This window comes from Canis lupus, chromosome 15 (assembly GCF_011100685.1).
Source record: "Canis lupus familiaris isolate Mischka breed German Shepherd chromosome 15, alternate assembly UU_Cfam_GSD_1.0, whole genome shotgun sequence".
Lineage (NCBI taxonomy): Eukaryota > Metazoa > Chordata > Mammalia > Carnivora > Canidae > Canis > Canis lupus.
This window is the reverse complement of record NC_049236.1, coordinates 38,999,743-39,023,116: the sequence shown is the minus strand read 5'-3', so window position 1 is coordinate 39,023,116 and position 23,374 is coordinate 38,999,743. Positions and strand designations below refer to the sequence as shown.

The window sequence follows — 23,374 nt, the reverse complement described above, 5'->3', positions numbered from 1 at the left end:
GTGCCTTATCTTATTTGTTCACTGATGTATCTCTAGAGCCTAGAACAGTGTCTGACACAAGGCTGATGATCAGTATCTTTTTAAACAAATTAATGAAAGTGCTTTAGAATATCAAATTGTAGGATACTCCCAGAATATAAAACAAGGAGAAAAAAAATTAAAAAATAAAACAAGGAGAATCAAAGAGATCCAATGTCTGTTAACTAAGAGCTCTATACTGTATGTTGGCAAATTGAACGTCAATAAAAATAAAATAATAATTTTTTTTAATTTTAAAAACCTAGGAGCTCTAGAAGTAGTCCATAACAGTGTATTAGTATAGGAATAGACAAGTAGATCAACGAGAATATAATTCAGTCCAAAAATGCAGACCCAGTTATATTTGGAAATTTAGTGTATGATAAAGGTGACATTTCAAACCAGTGAAAGAATGATGGTATTGGGCAGGAGGCTACTATTTTGGGGATAAAATGCTTAGAATTAATTTTTTTCACCATATACATAAAACATTCCAGGTGAATTAAAGTTCTGAAAGGACATACTACTGATCTAGCCTCCCAGTTTTATTATCCACCTCATCCTCATTTTAAAAAGTGTTTAAGAAGGCACCTATTTTTATTACCATTGGCTTGGCAGGACTTTGCTTCGTAGTGATATACTTTAACAGTGGGCTAGTGTCTGGAAAGTCTTTCATTTTCACATATTTCTACTGATGTTACTAGGTAATTTTCTGACATTCAGCTGTCTTTGGGAACTCAGTTTGGAGGCTGCTTTTGCTTGGAGAATTTAATATCACCCTGACTTTTGGTAGTACTGCTTTTTCTGACATAAGAGCATCCCTCTAGTCCTATTTGACATTTTATTAGGAGGTTGATGAAGTCCCTTTATAATTAAGTTCATTTGAATGATTTAAAATCCACATAAATCTAAGTGGATTTTTTAAATGCCCTGTAGTTTAAATAACTTGAAATAATAGAAGAGGAAACATAAAAGTGGATATTTGAAACTTAGATTCCAATCCAGTGAATATCTGGAAGTAAATACACATGTTACCTAAATCTCAGTCAGGAATTACATGTTCTCATTTTATTCATATGTGAATCATATCTAACTGAGATGCAGAAATGCCATGAAATTTTTTAAGTTGCATCAGAATATGTTATTTTTCTTTCTTATCTTTACAGAACATAAAGATAATTCTTGTCATAATAGGTCTTGATTAAGAGAATCTGCAATAAGTATAGGAAATGCATACCGGGATCCCTGGGTGGCACAGCGGTTTGGCGCCTGCCTTTGGCCCAGGGCGCGATCCTGGAGACCTGGGATCGAATCCCACGTCGGGCTCCCGGTGCATGGAGCCTGCTTCTCCCTCTGCCTGTGTCTCTGCCTCTCTCTCTCTCTCTCTCTCTCTCTGTGACTATCATAAATAAATAAAATTTTTTAAAAAATGCATACCATCCTGTATGTCATATCAGTAAATTTACATGTTAGTCCCCTTTAGGGACTAAGATGGCACTGGCTTCATGGATGTGGGAACCAGCGCAGTCTTATTGGGCCCCACACAAAGAAGGGCCCCATGCTTGGGATTTAATGCTTTGCGATTGCTGTCTAAAATCTTTAATGATTTTTATTTCTGAGTTTGTGTTTTGTAAGTGAAGTCTGTGGGAAAATGGAGCCTGGGCTTATCTGTGGTCCTGCCTCCTACATCTCCCCACCTTCCTGGGTGTGTTTCTTGGCCACCTGCTCCCCAAGTTGCGGTGCTATTGGCTAAGCCAGCAACTGCTGAGGCAGCAGTGAGACCCTGAGTGTGGGGAGGATGGAGGTTGGGTGCATTTGCAGGGCAGAGCACCTATGTGCCTATGAGGATGTGCTCTCAACCTGTGAGTGTCCCTATGCCCAAAGGAATGAGATATTAAGTAACAAATAAGACCATGGAAGACAGGAAACTGTTGTGGTTTTTTTCCTGCTTTTAGGACAAAGAACCCCACATTTTCATGTTGCCACTGGTTCCATTAACTCTATGGAACTACCTCTGACTACTTTAGTCATTCACACAGGTGTTCCATTTCAGATCCTCAAAGACATTTCCTAATCAATCTATAGTAGTGGTCACCAACTTTTTCTGTAAAAGACCAGAGAATAAAGTAGTTCAGTCTTTGTGGGTCATAATGTCTCTGTTGTTAACTACTTGACTCTATTATGATAGTGTGAAAATAGCCATAGACCACATGTAAATGAATGGATATGTATCTTTTCCAGTCAAACTTCGTTTATGGACACTGAAATTTGAGCTCAATATAATTTTCACCTGTCACTAATGTTATTTTTAGACTTTTTTAACCATTAAAAAATGTAAAAACCATCCCTAGCTCACAGGCTTTACCAAAATAAAAGCCTCAATTTGACCCATGATCTGTATAGTTTGCTGACTCTGGTTAAGTAAATATGTGTGGGAGCAAGTCCTTTGGAAAGTAGAGAGATATGAGTATTGGTCCACAGGAGAGGGAGATGTTTTCGAGGAGTAGCCACAGTGAACACAGTACCACTCATTGAAACTTGAAACGTGGCAATTTTTATTTGTAATTTCAGTGAATTTGTGAAAACACTTTCTTGTACTATATAGCTTAGCAAGATCCCATCAGGATTGTTAGGAAAATGGAATTATTAAAATCAACGTTTGAGCGAATATTTTAGAGTAATCTTCTTTAATCTCCATTTTCAATACTGTTACCATCTAATTATTCTTTTTTCCCATTGCTGTTATTTCATTTCTCCATGTAGATACCTTTTTTTAAATCCCACCTCTGTTCTTTGTGCTTTGAGGCACCACCCACTTGTCTCTAGATGAACACATGAACCTTCCTTCTAATCTAAGGCATTCTGCTAACTACTTATGTAATCTTGAGTAAATCCTTTAACCTCTCTAAGCCACTGCATTGTGCTATTTAGGGTAAAGTAATGCTAGCTGCCACAACAGACAAACTCAGAATCTCAGCAGTTTAACATAAAAGAGGTTTGCTTCAACTTCTCATAATGCCCAGTATGGGTTGAATGACCTTCCTTTGTCTTACTACTACATCTTCTAGAGAGTAAGAGAGGCAGAGAGACTGACTGTCATTTGGTCAGGATTAGTTACAAACCCCCAGCCTATGGTTGGGCCACAGATATGGCCATAGACCATAGTTTGCTGATCCTTTTCTTAAAGTATTGCTAACATATAATAATTCTCATTCTTCATCATCTCAGATACTCAGCTTTGGGCAGTAACTCCCCTATCAATGTTCCTGGCTAATAATAAATTTGCTTCTGAAGAAGCAAGTGAGAACGTAGATAGGTGATCACTGATCCTTGGTTTCTTGTTTGAAATTTCCATTAGCCTGTCTTCTTTCCTCTAGTTATTTTATTTGAAGCCCGTTACAGTAAGATCATAGCACTCTGCTCAAAGAAATAAAAGGAAATATGTAGATTTGCATAACTATGTATTAAACAGTTTATACTGACTCCCAGTAGCATACGAGCATACTTCTTTTATACTTCTGGTATGGGAATGTATACATTTCTATTTTTCAGAAAAACAAAACAAAAAAACTTATCTTCTGGCATCTACCCAAGCAAAAATCTGAGTCAACTTAGACTCCTTCCTTAAAAATCAACCTTCAGATTCAATCAGATACCAAGACCTAAAGAGCTAACCTTATTAGCTCTCGATTGGAACTCTTTAACATATTCCTAATTAGTCTCCCTTCCCTTAATCCAGCCCTGACCAGTCCATTCTTTAAACTGCTAAAATGAGTTTATTAAAATACATATCCAATAATGAAATCCTCTTGCTTGGAAATCATTCTGTGATTCCTTAAAACATTTAGGTTAAAGACAAACTCCTTAACATGGCATTAGAATGTTTTATGATTTGGACCCTGCAATTTGGGACATCTCGTGGCTTGAGACCACCACTACCTCACATTCTCTGGTACATAGCCATTATGAACTATTTGTGGTTTGTACTTTTCTTCTCCCCATCCTTTTTTGTCTGCCTACCATCTCTGCTTCACTGAGATTCAACTCAGCCATAAATCACTGCTTGTGAAAGCCTTTCCTGATCTCCTCCCTAAAGTAGAGACTCACTTTTTATATTTTATGCCTCCACTTATCATAGCCCTTTTCACTGTACAGTATTGCACTAAAGCATAATCCTTGGATTGCTTATTTCTTCCTTCATGTACCATCCCTTCTCCCACTTCAAGTCTATAATAACCTGGAGAACAGGGGCAATATCTTATTAGTCTTATTCCTATCACACTGCTTATAAGGTATCTGCAATTTACTATACCCTAAGCAAATATTTTTAGAATGAATTACACAACAAGAAAATAACCTGTTTGCTTTCATGATTGCATGACAAATTGTGATTCCAATATAATTAGAGCTTTGGGTAGTCAAGTTCAAAATGGGTTTAAGAAATAGAAATAAAGGAGTCATATGTATCAGTTAGCTTGATCTTTATAAAGCTTATGAAAAAGAACATTATACAAACTTGGTCCACTGCTTATATATGAGGTGAAGCAAAATCATAATGCGATAAAACAAAGTGAAGATGATGGACATACCTGTGTTTCCATTGGAGACAGTGTCATATTTCATGTCTTTTAATTACTGTTACATAGTCTAGTATAAAGAACATGAATGTGAAATTGAGATTTAGTAGCCCGAAGCACAGACATTTCATGAGAAACTAAGCCTGACATTGCACCTCGATCTTTCATACTTCAAAATCAACTGAGTCCTATGTGGGGACTAATTTGAATTTTACTACTGAGTTGATGTGTCATAATAATAAATGATTTGCCTGTATAACAGTGCCTATAAGTCTCTTTCATAAAAATATTGTAATGGTTAAATAATAAAGCATGTTGTGATAATTTACACTCTTTACATTAAAAAAACAGTAAAGGGGCCACCCTGGTGGCTCAGCAGTTTAGTGCCACCTTCAGCCCAGGGCATGATCCTGGAGCCCTGGGATCAAGTCCCATGTCGGGCTCTCTTCATGGAGCCTGCTTCTCCCTCTGCCTGTGTCTCTACATCTCCTCTCTCTCTCTCTCTGTCTCTCATGAATAAATAAATAAAATCTTTTAAAAAATAAATAAAAATTTAAAAAAACAGTAAAACAGAGACCTTTTCAATATCATTGTCTATTTTAGATTATAGACTAAATGATATCTACTTAAAAAAAAACATGATGAGCTGGAAGAGAGAGAGTAACTTGAATATTTTGCAGGATGATAATCTATAGAGTACAGTGGTTAAGTTAACAAGTATTTGAGGACAGTGAAAATGTTAGTAAACCAAAAGTTTATTGTACTTTGGGGATAGTAAAGTGCAGTAAATTTTATAGTAAAGAAATTGCAGTTAATCTCTTGTTAATATTATAGGAGATTGTTACTATTTCAGCAATATGAGTAAGAATAAAAATTAAGAAAATTTGGATTGATTCTTAGAAAATGCACACAATTCTGAGAGCCGAGAAGACTGCACTTTTAAAGGGCAATGTTAGAAGAAAAGCATATATAATTAAAACTATGAGAAAAAAAAAAACAGAAAACTGCTATTTGGAACATCCATTACTGGTGAAGAGTATAAGTTATATCTGTTATTACTCATGATTTAACTTTTATGTTTAAATTGGTTTTTCTTGCTATTTGGGGATTAATTAAAATCCTTAAAAAAGGAAATCAAAGTTCATAAAAAATACCAAGTAGATTCTTAAGTCCTGGTAAATGTTCTATATAACTTTACTTAATTCTGATGGTCAAATTCCAGCATGGGGACAATATCTAATGCTATCAATTTCTTGGACTATATAGGAAACACAAAACAGAACTGCCTTCATTATGCTTCAATGTTGTAAGAGCTATTTTATTATTAGATTCTATATCCTCAGGATCTGGAAAATGCCATATGCTTAATAAACATTAGTTAAATGAAAGGTGACTTAAATTTGCAACTTTCCAAAGTGATTATTAAGAGAAATTCTGTGTACTATATTTGTACAGCCTTCTGGGGAAATCTAACAAAAAGCCTAAGTTATGTTATTCACTATGCCAAAATATTTATTTCATTAAATAATATTTTCATTATCTAATTCATCAAGGGATTATTTTGCATCTTTCTGGAAAGCACAATATATTTTAAGTATAAAAACCAGATAGTTTAATTGATAAAATTATGACTTAGATTAAATCAGTTGGAAGACTGGGCTGAAGATGAACATGATCATATTAATACTCTCATCATACTCATTTATTTTAGCCTAAACAACGAACATCTATTGTGTCTTCTCTGGATTTTCACCGAATGAATCACAACCAAGAATATTTCGAAATCAACACATCTGCAGGATGTGCAAGCTTTACTTCCAGCCCTCCTATTAGTCCACCCACCTCTTCTGTGGGAACCACAGAAGTCAAGAACGAGGGAACTGGCCATACAGGTAAAGCAGTTTCAATTTATGAAGGTATATTTTTGAACTTTTAAACCTAAAGCCTTAATAAGGTGGAGGGATTAAGAGGAATCTTCATATAAATTTGCATTGTTTTTTGTTCATCTACAGGTATAGCAATGTAGGGCACTACTATTTTTGTCAGATAGTTGATATAATATTCTTTTTGGATACATTTTTTTTCTTTTTGGATACATTAATGGCCTTTCAGGTGTTACATATGATTTATGATGATTTATGATGATGATTTAATGCTCTTATGGTAGTGAAATAACAAGAGACCCGGAAATGCTTTTCTTCCACTACTATTTACCCATCTCCACACAGTGGTATCAACTCATCAATATGCAACTTTATTAATAGCTGCTTTGAGGCTACAGAACCGGTATCAATCTGGTAAGATTGAGTTGGGTGGTGTGGCCTAAGTGGACTTTCAATCTACTCAAGCCAAGGTGATTTTGGAGAGGAGAAGCTGTGAAAAAATGGTGCTGGGGGTAAGGGGAAGATTAAGGAAAGTAACCACACCTACTAGTAACATGTACCTGGTTCCACCCAATCAGATTTGCAATGTTTCTTTGGGGGTAAGAAGCTAAATAACTAGTATGGCCAAATGACAGAAATAAAATAATTTACATTAATTTAAAGTAAGTGAACTATTCTACTACTTTGTTTTAAAGAGATATAATTTTAAAGTCCACTAGAAATGATTATGAATTTTAGAATCATAAGGTATCATTTATATGGGTATTCCATGTAACCTTTATTCAACATGAGTGTTGGGGCAGCCCTGGTGGCTCAGCGGTTTAGCGCCGCCTTCAGTCCAGGACATGATCCTGGAGACCCAGGATCAAGTCCCACATCAGACTCCTTACATGGAGCCTGCTTCTTCCTCTGCCTGTGTCTCTGCCTCTGTCTCTCTCTCTGTGTCTCTCATGAATAAGTAAATAAAATCTTAAAAAAAATGAGTGTGTTGTGTGACTATATAAATGTAGGCATCATACTTAAGTCCTTTACTCTGTACTTTTAAGAGCACTGATAGAAATGTTCCAAAAATATAGCAAGAAAATTACTTCCCCCTAGGAAAACTAAGATTTTTAAATAATGATTAAGGGAAATAGTGACATAGATATTCTATGGAAGCTATTATCTAATCTTTTCATGCAACCAGAGTGATATTTATAACATATAAATTAAAGTATATCACTATCATGCTTAAAATCAGTGGCTTCTCACTGAACTCTGAATAAAATCCAACTCTTCACGAAGGCCAATGAAGCTCAATATAGCCTAACTCTGACCAGCTCTGTAATCGAAACTTGAGCACTCATCTTGGTCCACACTGGCCTTCTTTTCTAGGCATTCTAGTCCTAGGCTTTTGTACTTTGGTTCCTGCTGTGTAGAATCTTTATCTTCAAGTTTTCATGTGGCTGAGTGTTATTTGGGTTTTGACTCAAATACACTTTCTCATAGAGGCCTGCCCATATCACCTTATCTTGATTAAGCCCCTCAATATAATAACAATTACAATAATAAAGATGCAAAAAGAATAATCATAATAATATTAATAACCAAGAAGTTTTAAGCAAAAACTTTAACACCATACATCATATACTGTTCAAGACATTTTATGTATATTAACTCATTTAAATCTCATAACTGATATATGAATTAGATGTTATTATTTATAGACAAGGAAACATAGAAAGAGGATAAACTATATTTCAACATTGCTCTTGTCACTTCTGTCAAATTATCCTTTTTCCTTTTTCCATATCCTTATTTAAGTTGCACTGTTCACTTGTTTAGTTATTTATTATCTTCTCTCATCTTTCTGAAATTGTAAGGTAGAATGATTCCTGACACATTGTAGACACCAAAGTCAGGCTACCTAAATTTGTTTACTAACTGTGGGACTATACGTTACCTAGCTAGCTGAGATTTAACCTCTTTATAAAGCTATTGTTTTCTTAGATATAGAATTAAACTAACAATTAATTATATTAACTTACCCTATTTTATGGTAATGCATGTAATTAGCACTGTGTCTGGCACATAGTTAGTGCTCAATAAATGTTAGTAGCTGTTAGTAGTAGTCACTGTGATATTAATGAAGCCTACCGCTAGTTCATTGAGCATGAGCATTTATATGTCTGCCACGTACCAGAGTCAGTAGGAGAGGAGGGATGGGATATAACTTGTGAATAAAAATGGACCCCAGAAAAGTTTCTGCATATATAATTATTACTCAGTTAATACTTGAATGACTATTCCAGATTTAAAACTCTAAAATGGGAAGATTGACAAGTACTCTGACACTTGCCTTAGGAAAATATCAGCTCTTTATTTTCATTAGTACACTGTTTTCTTGGATGATTTTAATTTTTGAATATTTTCAACAGTCCTTTGAGGTAGATAGAAAATTTTATTTATTTATATAAAAATTAAGAGTAAAAGATACAATGAGTCTAGCCTCAAATCATTGACCACTAAAGGGAGAGGTTTAAAACACACACATTTTACTGCTGTCAGGAATTTGATGGCACTGTCCAGATATGTGAAGAAACTGTAATTTGCCACACATTCCAAAATTGATATTTTCAGATCTGACCTTTGAATAGAACCAAAAATCTGACCTTTTAACAGTTGAAATGGTTTCAAACAGCATGTTACTATGGTTTCCTAATGTTATGTCACTTCCATGTTACATCAAAAGTTTTAGGATAGATTGTTACTTAGTAATAGTGTGGAAGGACAATGATGATTTGTTTTACATTAAAAAATAAAACTTTTAATTTTATAAATAAAACTTTTAAGGTAGACATTTATCAACTTGAGAAGTAGCATTCATTATATTATATGTAGATAATTTATTATACTTTGTACTTAAAAACCTGCCCATATGGGACTCCTAGGTGGCTCAGTCAGTTAAGCAACTGACTTGATTTCAGCTCAGGTCATGATCTCAAGGTCGTGAGATAGACCCTGTGTGGGGATCTGTGCTGGGTGTAGAGCCTGCTTAAGATTCTTTCTCCAACCCCCTCTCTCTATACTCCCCCAACCTCTAAAAAATACATACATACATACATACATACCTGCACATATTGGCACTACCACATGGTATACATTGAAAGAGAGTGAATTCGAGAGTTAGTTCTGTCACTGATTTGCTGGATATTTTTCATCAAGTCACTTATCTTCTCTGATTTCCAATTTGCTCCTCTGAAAAAGGGATATAGTATCTACTTTTTGAGTACTTGTAGTAATAAATGAGCTTATTTATGTGAACAGATTTTATAGAATATGGAAATTACTATTCTGTAATATTATCATCAATATTATTTAATATTATTTTTTTCTTCTTTAATATTATCATTAGAAATCTATAGTAATTTTAAGATGGAAATAGCCTAAATATGTACACAGATCTGCACTTGTAGGTATCTGACCTTTTCTTAAATTAAAAATATAATCTAAATTATTAGATAAACCTACAGTTCATTTTGTAAATGATTTACATGCACAAAAGAATTAATCTTGACAAAATGTTATTTACAGAACAAAGACTAATATACCCTCAAAAATGAATTGTATACTGTAAAACACATTGAATAAGTGACCGAATGAATTTATTATAACAGAGACATTTCAAAAGTACCTGGTTTATAATAAAGCTTCCTACTTGTAAGGCACTGCCTTATATGTTCCAAGTATCAGTTTGTGAAGCATCAAAAATGGTTGTTAAAGTGAAAGAACTGTGGAGTTGGACCCACTGTGGGATGATATGAATAGATTTGCATTTAATTAGAAATATAGTTCCACTATTAAAATTTGAGATAAGATAAAATTGGAGGTGGGGAGATACAATGTTATCAGCTATGAAAAGATGTAAATGGATTTGAGAGACACAAGGAAATAACAGGTTATTATAACTGATTGGATGTATGATGGTAAAAGGGAAAAGTTGAAGGAAGCCTCCAAAGCTTCTGGCTTAAACAGATTCGTCAAATCATACTGCTATTTCCTGAAGTATGAATATTTGTAAGTAAGAAGGGGGTGCAGATGGATCATATAGGAACTAATAGGCCATTTTAAGGACTTTGGCTTTTTATTCAGGAGGAAATGAGGAAAAAATTCAGGTCATTGAGAAGATGGGTGACTAATGATCTAACTTCTATTTATGAGGATTACTCTGTTTTGTTGAGAATGGATTGAAGAAGGGGAGCAGAGTAGAAACAGGAAGGCCAGTTAGGTTATTATTGCGATGCAGTAAAATGAGAGATGAAGTTAGCTCAGATCAAAGGTGAAACAGTGGAGGTATAGAGAAATGGATGGATATTAGACATATCTTTAAGGAAGATCCAATAGGATTTCATGGTGGAGTGGATGTAGTGTATGAGAAAAGAAATAAGGAAAACAGAAAGATTTTTGTCTTGAACAACTGTCAGAATGGATTTACTATGATCTGACATGTGAGAGGTTGTCAAAAGAGCAGGTTTGGTGAGCAGGAAGAAATACCGAGAGTTCATTTAAAGTTTGAGAAGCCTACTTGGTATGTGAATAGATGTGTTGAGTAGAAGCAGAAGGTCCAGTCTAAAGATACAAATGTGAACATCATTATTATACAGATGATATGGAGTGGGTATAGATAGAGAACCAAAAACTGAGCTCAATGAAAGAGGGGATAAAAGGCAACATTAGCAAAGAAGATTGAGAAAGAATAACCTGTTAAGTAGGAGGAAACCTTCTGGTGAGTGTTGTGTTCTGAAGTCAGATGAAAAAAAAAGTTATTAAGAAGAAAAGTGTGATCAACTTTGCCAAATGTAGCTAACAAGTTGAGTAGGAAGAGGACTGAGTCAGAATTGCCTAGTGGGCATAACAATGTGGAAGTTACTGCTGTCCTTGAAAGAGGAATTTGGCTGAAATTCAAGGGGGAAAAACCCAACATAATGGGTTTAAGAGAGGAGAGGACTTAAAACAAATAAAAACTACCTTTTCAAGAAATTTCTTCCAAAGAGAATTATAAAAGTGCAGTGAAGGAGGAGAAAGAGAGAATGGGTTCTATTAGCCAAGAAGAGAGGTCAGCTTTAGACAAGACCATGAGAAATAGGCAAGAAAGATGTTTCCAGTGTGGATACAAATGCTAGAAAGGGATCCATGTGGGGAGAATCTGAGAAATATCTATTCTGATAATTTCTATTTTCTCTGTTAAGGAGAAAGCACCAGCATCAGTTGAGATGAAGGAGGGAGGAGGAGATGTGGGGACTGAGGAAAGAGAAGATGGAGTGAGAGTTGTTTAGGAGAAAGAAACAGTGATTGGAAGAGGGAGATATAATATAATTGCTTGGCGGCATTAAGACCCCATTTGAAGTTCATATTCATGGACTGAAAGTTAGAATAGCCCATATGGTTCTGTCTTTTTCTGCAGCTCAGTTCAGTTGGAGGAACACAATTGCATAGATTTCGGAGAGTTGAATTTCAGAATGTGTTTTTTGTCAAATGGGTATATTGAAGAGCAGGGAAATACGAATGTAAGAGAATGAGAGTAATGTTTGACCATAAAATTCAAGATGGAGAAGGAGGAAAAGAAGGACAACAAGGGAACAAGTAACATTGAAAAATCAAAAGGATCATTGGATTGGGGATTCCAGTAGGATCAAAGAATTGCTGGAGTCAAGGTACTAAAGTCGGCTAGGTAGTTCAGAGAGGTAGTTCAGAGAGGGATGCACAAGAAACCAGGAATAATTATTGATAATTACAGAATCTTAGATCTGTATGAAGATAAGTGGCTGAGTTAGCCTCTCCCTCCATAAAATAGCTTTACATGCTGTGGTTAAATCAGTGGAATTTTTTTAAAAGAAACATTTGATATAAAAAACCATGTTTATTTCTATATTGACTCCATTCATACTTAAATTAAACTTTCCATTTCCATTCCATACATTGATCTCCAAACATACTTAAATTAACTTTCGAATTATGAAACAGATTAACTTTATTTTTTTGTATTTTTATTTTTTATTTTGTTTTTTTATAATAAATTTATTTTTTATTGGTATTCAATTTGCCAACATACAGAATAACACCCAGTGCTCATCACGTCATGTGCCCATCACCGATTCACCCCCACCCTCGCCCTCCTCCCTTTCCACAACCCCTAGTTCATGTCCAAGAGTTAGGAGTCTTTATGTTCTGTCTCCCTTGCTGATATTTCCCACACATTTCTTCTCCCTTCCTTTATATTCCCTTTCACTATTATTTATATTCTCCAAATGAATGAGAACATATAATGTTTGTCCTTCTCCGACTGACTTATTTCACTCAGCATAATACCCTCCAGTTCCATCCACATTGAAGCAAATGGTGGGTATTTATCATTTCTAATGGCTGAGTAATATTCCATTGTATACATAAACCACATCTTCTTTATCCATTCATCTTTTGATGGACACCGAGGCTCCTTCCACAGTTTGGCTATTGTGGACAGTGCTGCTAGAAACATCGGGGTGCAGGTGTCCCGGCGTTTCATTGCATCTATATCTTTGGGGTAAATCCCCAACGGTGCAATTGCTGGGTCGTAGGACAGGTCTATTTTTAACATTTTGAGGAACCTCCACACAGTTTTCCAGAGTGGCTGCACCAGTTCACATTCCCACCAACAGTGCAAGAGGGTTCCCTTTTCTCCACATCCTCTCCAACATTTGTGGTTTCCTGCCTTGTTAATTTTCCCCATTCTCACTGGTGTGAGGTGGTATCTCATTGTGGTTTTGATTTGTATTTCCCTGATGGCAAGTGATGCAGAACATTTTCTCATGTGCATGTTGGCCATGTCTATGTCTTCCTCTGTGAGATTTCTCTTCATGTCTTTTGCCCATTTCATGATTGGATTGTTTGTTTCTTTGGTGTTGAGTTTAAGAAGTTCTTTATAGATCTTGGAAATTAGCCCTTTATCTGATACATCATTTGCAAATATCTTTTCCCATTCTGTAGGTTGTCTTTTAGTTTTGTTGACTGTATCCTTAGCTGTGCAAAAGCTTCTTATCTTGATGAAGTCCCAGTAGTTCATTTTTGCTTTTGTTTCTTTTGCCTTTGTGGATGTATCTTGCAAGAAGTTACTGTGGCTGAGTTCAAAAAGGGTATTGCCTGTGTTCTCCTCTAGGATTTTGATGGAATCTTGTCTCACATTTAGATCTTTCATCCATTTTGAGTTTATCTTTGTGCATGGTGAAAGAGAGTGGTCTAGTTTCATTCTTCTGCATGTGGATGTCCAATTTTCCCAGTACCATTTATTGAAGAGACTGTCTTTCTTCCAATGGATAGTCTTTCCTCCTTTATCGAATATTAGTTGACCATAAAGTTCAGGGTCCACTTCTGCGTTCTCTATTCTGTTCCATTGATCTGTGTGTCTGTTTTTGTGCCAGTAGCACACTGTCTTGATGACCACAGCTTTGTATTACAACCTGAAATCTGGCATTGTGATGCCCCCAGCTATTGTTTTCTTTTTTAAAACTCCCCTGGCTATTCGGGGTCTTTTCTGATTCCACACAAATCTTAAAATAATTTGTTCTAACTCTCTGAAGAAAGTCCATGGTATTTTGATAGGGATTGCATTAAACGTCTAAATTGCCCTGGGTAACATTGACATTTTCACAATATTAATTCTGCCAATCCATGAGCATGGAATATTTTTCCATCTGTTTGTGTCTTCTTAAATTTCATTCAGAAGTGTTCTATAGTTTTTAGGGTATAGATCCTTTACCTCTTTGGTTAGGTTTATTCCTAGGTATCTTATGCTTTTGGGTGCAATTGTAAATGGGATTGACTCCTTAATTTCTCTTTCTTCAGTCTCATTGTTAGTGTATAGAAATGCCACTGATTTCTGGGCATTGGTTTTGTATCCTGCCACGCTACCAAATTGCTGTTTGAGATCTAGCAATTTTGGGTGGAGGCTTTTGGGTTTTCTATGTAGAGTATCATGTCATCGGCGAAGAGGGAGAGTTTGACTTCTTCTTTGCCAATTTGAATGCCTTTAATGTCTTTTTGTTGTCTGATTGCTGAGGCTAGGACTTCCAGTACTATGTTGAACAGCAGTGGTGAGAGTGGACATCCCTGTCTTGTTCCTAATCTTAGGGGAAAGGCTCCCAGTGCTTCCCCATTGAGAATGATATTTGCTGTGGGCTTTTCGTAGATGGCTTTTAAGATGTTGAGGAATGTTCCCTCTATCCCTACACTCTGAAGAGTTTTGATCAGGAATGGATGCTGTATTTTGTCAAATGCTTTCTCTGCATCCAATGAGAGGATCATATGGTTCTTGGTTTTTCTCTTGCTGATATGATGAATCACATTGATTGTTTTACGAGTGTGAACCAGCCTTGTGTCCCCGGAATGAATCCTACTTGGTCATGGTGAATAATTTTCTTAACGTACTATTGGATATTATTGGCCAGTATCTTGTTGAGAATTTTTGCATCCATGTTCATCAGGGATATTGGTCTGTAATTCTCCTTTTTGGTGGGGTCTTTGTCTGGTTTTGGAATTAAGGTGATGCTGGCCTCATAGAACGAATTTGGAAGTACTCCATCTCTTTCTATCTTTCCAAACAGCTTTAGTAGAATAGGTATGGTTTCTTCTTTAAACGTTTGATAGAATTCCCCTGGGAAGCCATCTGGCCCTGGACTCTTGTGTCTTGGGAGGTTTTTGATGACTACTTCAATTTCCTCCCTGGTTATTGGCCTGTTCAGGTTTTCTATTTCTTCCTGTTCCAGTTTTGGTAGTTTGTGGCTTTCCAGAAATGCGTCCATTTCTATTAGATTGCCTAATTTATTGGCGTATAGCTGTTCATAATATGTTTTTAAAATCGTTTGTATTTCCTTGGTGTTGGTAGTGATCTCTCCTTTCTCATTCATGATTTTATTAATTTGAGTCTTCTCTCTCTTCTTTTTAATAAGGCTGGCTAATGGTTTATCTATCTTATTAATTCTTTCAAAGAACCAACTCCTGGTTTTGTTGATTTGTTCCACAGTTCTTCTGGTCTCGATTTCGTTGAGTTCTGCTTGAATCTTTATTAACTCTTTTCTTCTGCTGGGTGTAGGATCTATTTTCTGTTTTTTCTCTAGCTCCTTTATGTATAAGGCTGGGTTTTGTATTTGAGTTCTTTCCAGTTTTTGAATGGATGCTTGCATTGCGATGTATTTCCCCCTCAGGACTGCTTTTGCTGCATCCCAAAGATTTTGAATGGTCGTATCTTCATTCTCATTAGTTTCCATGAATCTATTTAATTCTTCCTTAATTTCCTGGTTGACCCTTTCATCTTTTAGCAGGATGGTCCTTAACCTCCACATGTTTGAAGTCCTTCTAAACTTCTTGTTGTGATTTGTTCTAATTTCAAGGCATTATGGTCTGAGAATATGCAGGGGATGATCCCAATCTTTTTTTTTTTTGAAGACTTTATTTTTATTTTATTTTATTTTTAAGATTTTATTTATTTATTCATGATAGACATAGGGGGAGAGAGAGGCAGAGACACAGGCAGAGGGAGAAGCAGGAGCCATGCAGGGAGCCTGATGTGGGACTCGATCCCGGATCTCCAGGGTCACACCCCAGGCTGAAGGTGGTGCTAAACCACTGCACCACCAGGGCTGCCCAATCCCAATCTTTTGGTATCGGTTCAGACCTGATTTGTGACCCAGTATGTGGTCTATTCTGGAGAAAGTTCCATGTGCACTTGAGAAGAATATGTATTCAGTTGAGTTTGGATGTAAAATTCTGTAGATATCTGTGAAATCCATCTGGTCCAGTGTATCATTCAAAGCAGATTAACTTTACCCTAAATTCATCTCTTCTGTACTTTGTTCCACCCTTCTCTGAGATGCTAAGACCTCTTTTCTTGTTCCCTGGCTGCCCAGGGCCCCCTGAGGGTGGGGTTCCATTGAGAATTGCTCCTTCAGGGAGCTTGTTTTCCTCTTGACCAGCATGCATCTGCTTCTCATATGAAACATTCCAATGACCTGAGAGGCCACATAGGATATTTCAGTCTTTGGGGTACCCCTAATGGTTGTCAGTGTGTTCTTTTTGCTCAGGTAGCAGGCTTTTTAAAAATAGAGGCAGTGAGGGACACCTGGGTGGCTCAATGGTAAAGCGCCTGCCTTCAACTCAGGGCATGATCCCGGGATCCTGGGATCAACTCCCACATCGGGCTCCCTGCAGGGAACCTGCTTCTCCTCTTGCCTATGTCTCTCTTTCTATCTCTCTGTGTCTCTCAAGGATAAATAAATAAAATCTATAAAAATTAATAAAAATAATAAAATAGAGGTAGTAAACAGTGGTAGAATTCTGCCTCTTTTTTTTGAGAGAGAGAGAGAGAGAGAGCGAGAGAAGAGAAAGCATGAGTGGAGGGGGAGAGACAGAGGGAGAGGAGGTAAGAGAGAGAATTTTAAGCATGCTCCATACCCAACATGGAGCCTGACACAGCTGGGTCTCATGACCTTGAGATCATGACCTGAGCTGAAATCAAAAGTCAGATGTTTAACTGACTGAGCCACCCAGGCATCCCTAGAATTCTGCATCTATTTTTTTAAACGTTTTTTATTTATTTTAGAGAGAGAGAGAGAGAAAGCAGGAGCAGGAGGGGCAGAGGGAGAGTGAGGGAGAATTTCAAGCAGACTCTGTACTGAACATAGAGTCCAATATGGGGCTTAGTCTCATGACCCTGAAATTATGACTTGAGTTGAAACCAAGAGTTTTGCTTTACTGACTGCACCACCTATGCACCCCTTCTGCATCTATTTTAAAGGTAGAGGCAACATGTTTTTTTGGATGTATTCAATACAGAGTGTGAGAAAATGTTAGGAGACCAAAGGTGTGGCTCAAGGATTTGGGGCCCTTCTGACCATTGGAAGAATGGAATTTATGAGGAAGCTCAGTTTAGGTCATTTAAATTTGAAGCACTATTAGATATCCAAGTGGACAAGCCAAGTAGGTAGCTGAGACAGTGGGGTAGGGTGGAGGGAAGCTACATGATAATTTTATGTTTATCAAAAGTCAAGGATGTCAGTTTTAAAAGATTGAGAAACAGTGCCTTACCCAAAAAGAGTGGCCTCTGTGAGATCTGAGTTCCTCAATGAAGATATCTATCCTGCACAGGTGTGTTGTGAATTACTAGGGAAGAGGAAGTTGAGTTAACTACCCTAGGTAACTAATTATCTCTAGTTTTGTTAGTAGTTTCAAACCATCACCTCTTGCTGAAGAAAACTGATAGGAAAGGGGATATCTAAAAAAAGTAAGGTGGAAAAGTACTTCCTCCCAAATGGGAGAAATAACAAAAAACAAAAGCTTCTAAGCACTTAGCAGCATAGGATGCTTTTTTGCAAGGGAGAAGAAACATTAGAGGAGAACTAAAATTAGAACAGAGAAGGTGGCATGGACCTTTCACGCTGCTTGGGGATTGCCAGAAAGACAAACGAAGGCCTTCCTTTTAATTAGTTCACACAGAATGAAAATAGTCCTCCTGAAGCTGAAACAGTGTTTTTCTAGCAGCCAACTACACACAGGCAGCTGAGGGGAGCTTTGGCCTCTAGCTGGCGTGAAGAGCAAAGCCAGGCTGTTGAGGTGATCACTAAGCTCCATGCTGAGGTTTAGGGTGAGCTGATAGAATGATGTATATTTATACCTTTGAGGTTTATTTCCTTAAAAATATGCATTAAACAAATTATCTTAAGTATTGATTATTAAATGCAGTGCTTTCAAGAGACCCTGATTTTAGGTCCAAAAGGAAAGCTTTTTATAAAAAGCACAAATATAGCACAAATATATTCTTTTTAAGATGCATTTTATTTATTTTAGAGAGAGAGAGGAGCTTGAGGGGGAAGGGCATAGGAAGAGGGAGAGAAAGAAACACAAGCAGACTCCATGCTTAGTGTGGAGCCTGACTCAGAGCTTGATCTCATGAGCCTGAAATCAGACCTGAGCCAAAAGCAAGAGTCAGATGTTCAACCAACTTGCCACCCAGGTGCCCCTGTAATTGCAAAAACATATTCTTATCAGTTCTTGATAAATCATAAAATGCCACTTCTATACTTTCTCGTTTCCTCTTATGGCTCTGGGATCTCATGAGTTTTCTCCGCTGCCTTTCTGCACACATTGCACACCACATAGAAGGCAATGTATAGGTTAGTAGGTACTTGACAAAAAAAGACAATATTAACTTTTTTAATACTTAAAAATATGAAAATATCTTTCATAGAATATTGGGGTAATATGGCTTAGTGCAAACAATCAGGTGAGAACTTATTATTCTCAATGAAATTAGTTAAAATAAGACTATTGGTTTCTCAGGGCAGCATAAAATAGAGTGTGGCTGTGAGACTATCTGAATGACTGATCTCATGCAGGGGTCTGCAGAGCTTTGCTAGGAAGAGTTAGGCTCTGAGACACAAAGAGGAATTAACTAGGCCAAGGTGGGGTGGGAAGATTATACTTCAAAGAAGGACTACCATCTTGGGGAAAAAAAAAATCCCTAGGGTAGAAATTAACATGAAACTGCAGGTTCCAGAGAAAGGGGAGAAAATGGCAGGAGCTGAGTCTACAGAGGAAGTAAAAGGCCAATCACTCAGGGCCTTGTAGGCTATGTTCAAGATTTTAAGTCTCTATCCTAAGGCCCAAACAGAGAGACCTAAAAGCAATGACTAGTTGCTGGCAGGCTGGTAAGCAAGAAGCAATGATGTAATTTGCATTTTATTGTCAGATGGCTCCCATTTGTTCTATGGACTGGAAGCAAAGTCATCTTTTGTGAGGGATCAATAAGGGCAAAGACTGAGGAGAGTGGAGAAAGTTTAAGTTATCTTTTTGTCCAAATTCCTAACAAATGGTTAGCATGTGGGCCCTGCAGGCAACATAGAAGGGATAAACAGTAGGGTGTGAGTATCCCTCCCAGTGTGCCTACAGCTTGTGGATGATATAGTTAAGTCAAAATTGTTACCACCAGGGCCAGCTCTTTCTGGCTGCTCACCTCAGCTCATCTCTCACTGGTGAGGTGGACCCAGCACATCAGCCATGTCTGCCATCTGTCCACTCTGGCCTCTGTTGCAGTCTTCTTTCCTTGCCAAGCTGGCCCCTTGACAGCCTACTTGACTTTCAGCCCAGATGCCTCTGAAGCCCCCTTCTGGAGGCCACAGAAAACCCTGGGCGTCATACGTAAGGATAGTAAGAAGGACTTAGAAAAATTTATCAAGACCTTGCCAGTCCATATCATGCAGAACTACCAAGTGTACTCAGAAGTGCCCAGAATCTAGATGGGATTTGGAGCCTAGACCCCTCTTTCCATATGTTCTCCTAATACCTATTATATTACAGGCTTTCCAGATAAAATTGGAAAGAAAAGCTTAGGACACACATACACAGAACTATTTTTCAATTTTCCCTATCTCATCCCGTTTCCTTCTTTAAAATTTCTGGGGCTTATACCTTCTTCCTCTTCTGGGCATTAAGTCTCCAGTCTAGGCCTGGGGGAAAAGAGGTCCTAATAAACAAAATTTAAGAATGGAAATGTATCAATATCGTCTTTGAAAAATACTATCCCTATTACATTGAACCAGTGCCACTAAATGGAAAAATCTATGAATATAGTGCATGCCTAATTAATATAGCTTCACAAATGCTTAATAACTGAGACCATTATTATTATCTATGTTGCTGTTATTACTACAGGTTTAGGCAACAAAGAGAGCCTAGACTCTAAAAATTCCGTAAAACACAGAGCAGCCAGGTGCTAGGAGTCCAGCCAGGCAATCAGAATCTTAAATCCACAAAGCTGCTTGGAACTGGCAGGTCAGTCTGCTGATGAGCAGGGTTGGAATTTCTATTTGTTCTGTTTCATGTGTTCTGGGGTGTGAGGGCAGCAAAAGCTGGAGTTGTGTTACTGCTGAGGAAAGCCAGACTTTCAACAAGTGCTAATCTACCCAAATTAAAGCAAAAGCAAAAGAACGATTGTTCCAGAGTTTTTGTGTTGAACATCTCCTTTTTTAAATTTATTTTATTTATTTATTTTTAAATATTTCATTTATTTATTCATGAAAGACAGAGAGAGAGAGAGAGAGAGAGAGAGAGAGAGAGGCAGAGACACAGGCAGGGGGAGAAGCAGGCTCCATGCAGGGAGCCTGATGTGGGACTCGATCCCGGGTCTCCAGGATCACACCCCAGGCCAAAGGCAGGCACCAAACTGCTCTGCCATCCAGGGATCCCCGAACATCTCTTTTGTTTTAATTAATCTTTCATTAACTCAATTTTCTCTTGCTTGTACCTTCTGTTAATTTGTGTGAAAATACAACTGCTTTGAATTTTCTTTGTGATTCAGATTCAGGGCTGCATATATCTCTCTAATGATCTTGTTCAGTTTGCTTGATAGATTTTTCTCTACCAGACAGCGTATATCTCTTGAAAAATCTCCGTATCAGTTATATTTGTATGATATCCATATAGGTGATGATTATAATTAAATATAATATGGTAGAAAAAAAGTTAACTGTATTTTTTTTTTTTTTTTGATGGAGGGAACAAGTTATTTCCAGGTTTGTGCTGTGGAGAAATCCCCTCTTTATATTCAGTTGAAAATCATTTCCAAAGTGCTAGGCCTTTTTCTGAATTCACATCTTCTATCTCTACAATCTCCTTTGGGAGAACATTTTTCCTTTTTTCCTCTACACCCTGTCTATTTTGGGGCGGTGCCCTTTGTGGGGTCTGCCTAGCCCTTGAAAGCAGGCTTCTCTTTTATGCATCCTGACATGAGTGAGCAAGCCTATGATAGAACTTGTTCCATATTTCTCCCAAATAACCTCCTACCTCCTTGCTGGACCAGTTGTTCCCTGCCTGTCTGGCTCTAGGCTCTGTAATTTCTACTTTTCCACTTGACTCATGGCATCTGTTATTAGGCAGAATTCTATGATGACCTCATGATTTCTGACCCCCTTCAGTGTGTATGCAGTCCTGGCCACCAACACCTCGCTTGCAGCCTGGTGAGACCCTTCTAGGGGGACCAATTACCACACACAGACTCCTGACTCCTTTAACTGAAATAATAAATGTGTGTTGTAAGACACTGTTTTGTGCGTGTGGGTGTGGGGGTGTGTGTGATTTGTTACATAGGGGCAGAAAATTAATACAGTGTCCAATGTTCCCTTGATTTGGGAGAAAAGAAGACTGCCTCCATCTTTCCTGGCCCCAAAGGAACCTCCCTGATCAGCGCCCATCCCTTTCTCTCATCGAGATTATACACATGGTTGAGAGTGAAAATTTTCTCTCTTGCAAATTGTCTCTTTTACTTCACATCCCCAAGCTTAGCTCAGTTAATGCACTTATGCATCACAGATAACACCATTTTCCCCCAAAATAATGGTTTTTATTTTAAGAGGTACTAAGTCATGAAGCTAAAGCTCTGAAAGTGAAATCCTGCAACATAAACCAGAGGGTGGGAGACTATATTAGGGATCATATGAACCTGAAGTTCTTAAATTATTGATGTTTCCTCCCAGAGCTAGCTTTTTCTTAAAGCTAGCAGAGTTAATTTTTTAAGCATATATCTGATCATGCCACTCCATTGCTCACGAACCATCTTATATCTTGTCACCATATAAGAATATCCAAATGCCGTCACAGGTCCAACAAAGCCCTTGATAACCTGACCCTAACTTCCTATTTATTTATCTCTACCCATATACACCATGTGTTCCTAAGTACATTGTTCTTAAAGCTCATGGTTCTTGATTAATAGAAAAAAACTCTTCCATTATCTTGGTATGCCTTCCCATATTATCTTCTGGTAAACTTTAACTCTTGTGAGGAATTTGGCTAAGGGTGACCTCCTTTATGAACCCTCCTATAACTCCAATGATACTTTCATCCACGTGCCCCTCTAACACTCTTCACACACCTCTACTCTTAGATATTTTATACAGAAGTATCTGTTTAGATGTCTGTGGGCTCCTTAAATGCAGGGATTATATCTCAAATAAGATGTATGTATTTCCAGTGCCTCGTGTAGTGACTGACTTACAATAGATGATAAATAAACAGCAAACAATTGAACAACTAACTGAATATTTGCTTTATTGGAATTGTGCTACCTACTATGTACCTTATTTCTATCTACCTAATAAGGCTAGACCAGCTTTTCTTTCAACTACATTGCTTTCTTCTGAGCCATGGAACCCACCTTTCAATGGTTATTTTATAAAATGCCTCAGAGAGAAATGTCATTTTTAATGTAAGTTTTTGTTACATAATTGATCTGATTTCACAGATGAAAAGATAGCAGTTATTTACATTGAGAGACTATTCGGTTTTCTTATATAATTATAAAACAGTTGACCCAGCTTTGCCAAAATCATTAATATCACTCTAGAAAGCAATGTATCTGACAATGTGCACTAATTTATAATTTCCTTCCCTTTTTTATTTAATAGACCAATGTCCAAGGCTTCATCTTAAAAATCACAATAATAACTTCAGTGATTCCTGATCTTTCACAAGGTCAAAGCCAGGCCTAGCATGACCTTCTCTTTTTTTTTTTCCCTTTCCCAGAACTGATTTTTTTCACCACAGCTTGTGCTAGTTCCTTCATTAGCCACGTATGAGGTTGAGAATATTGTCTTAGGACCTGGAGGCTTGAGAATTAGAACTTTCAACATATTAGTGATGATCAGAATCCAACGTGCAGCAGCATGAATATGGCTGACAGAATTCTAACCCCTGGCAAGCAGTTCACAGGATCTGGAGGGAACTCGTATTTGTGTGTGTATATGGGTTTTCCATAGCATAGTTTTTCTTACTTAGAAAAAAACCAATAGAGTATAGTGGAAGGCAAATATGCTGCAAAGAATCAGCATTTCT

The 23,374-nt window shown here is 37.2% G+C and overlaps 1 protein-coding gene across 14 annotated transcripts in view; it reads left to right on the top strand.

Moving 5' to 3' along the window:
• The window catches only part of ANKS1B (ankyrin repeat and sterile alpha motif domain containing 1B), a 1,057,476-nt gene that overhangs the window by 463,355 nt on the left and 570,747 nt on the right, over window positions 1-23,374 (top strand). For all 14 annotated transcript variants that reach the window (XM_038558749.1, XM_038558744.1, XM_038558739.1 and 11 more), the window contains exon 12: window positions 6,307-6,487. In XM_038558749.1, coding sequence (XP_038414677.1) covers window positions 6,307-6,487 — 181 coding nt within the window. The remainder of the gene's footprint in view (window positions 1-6,306; window positions 6,488-23,374) is intronic.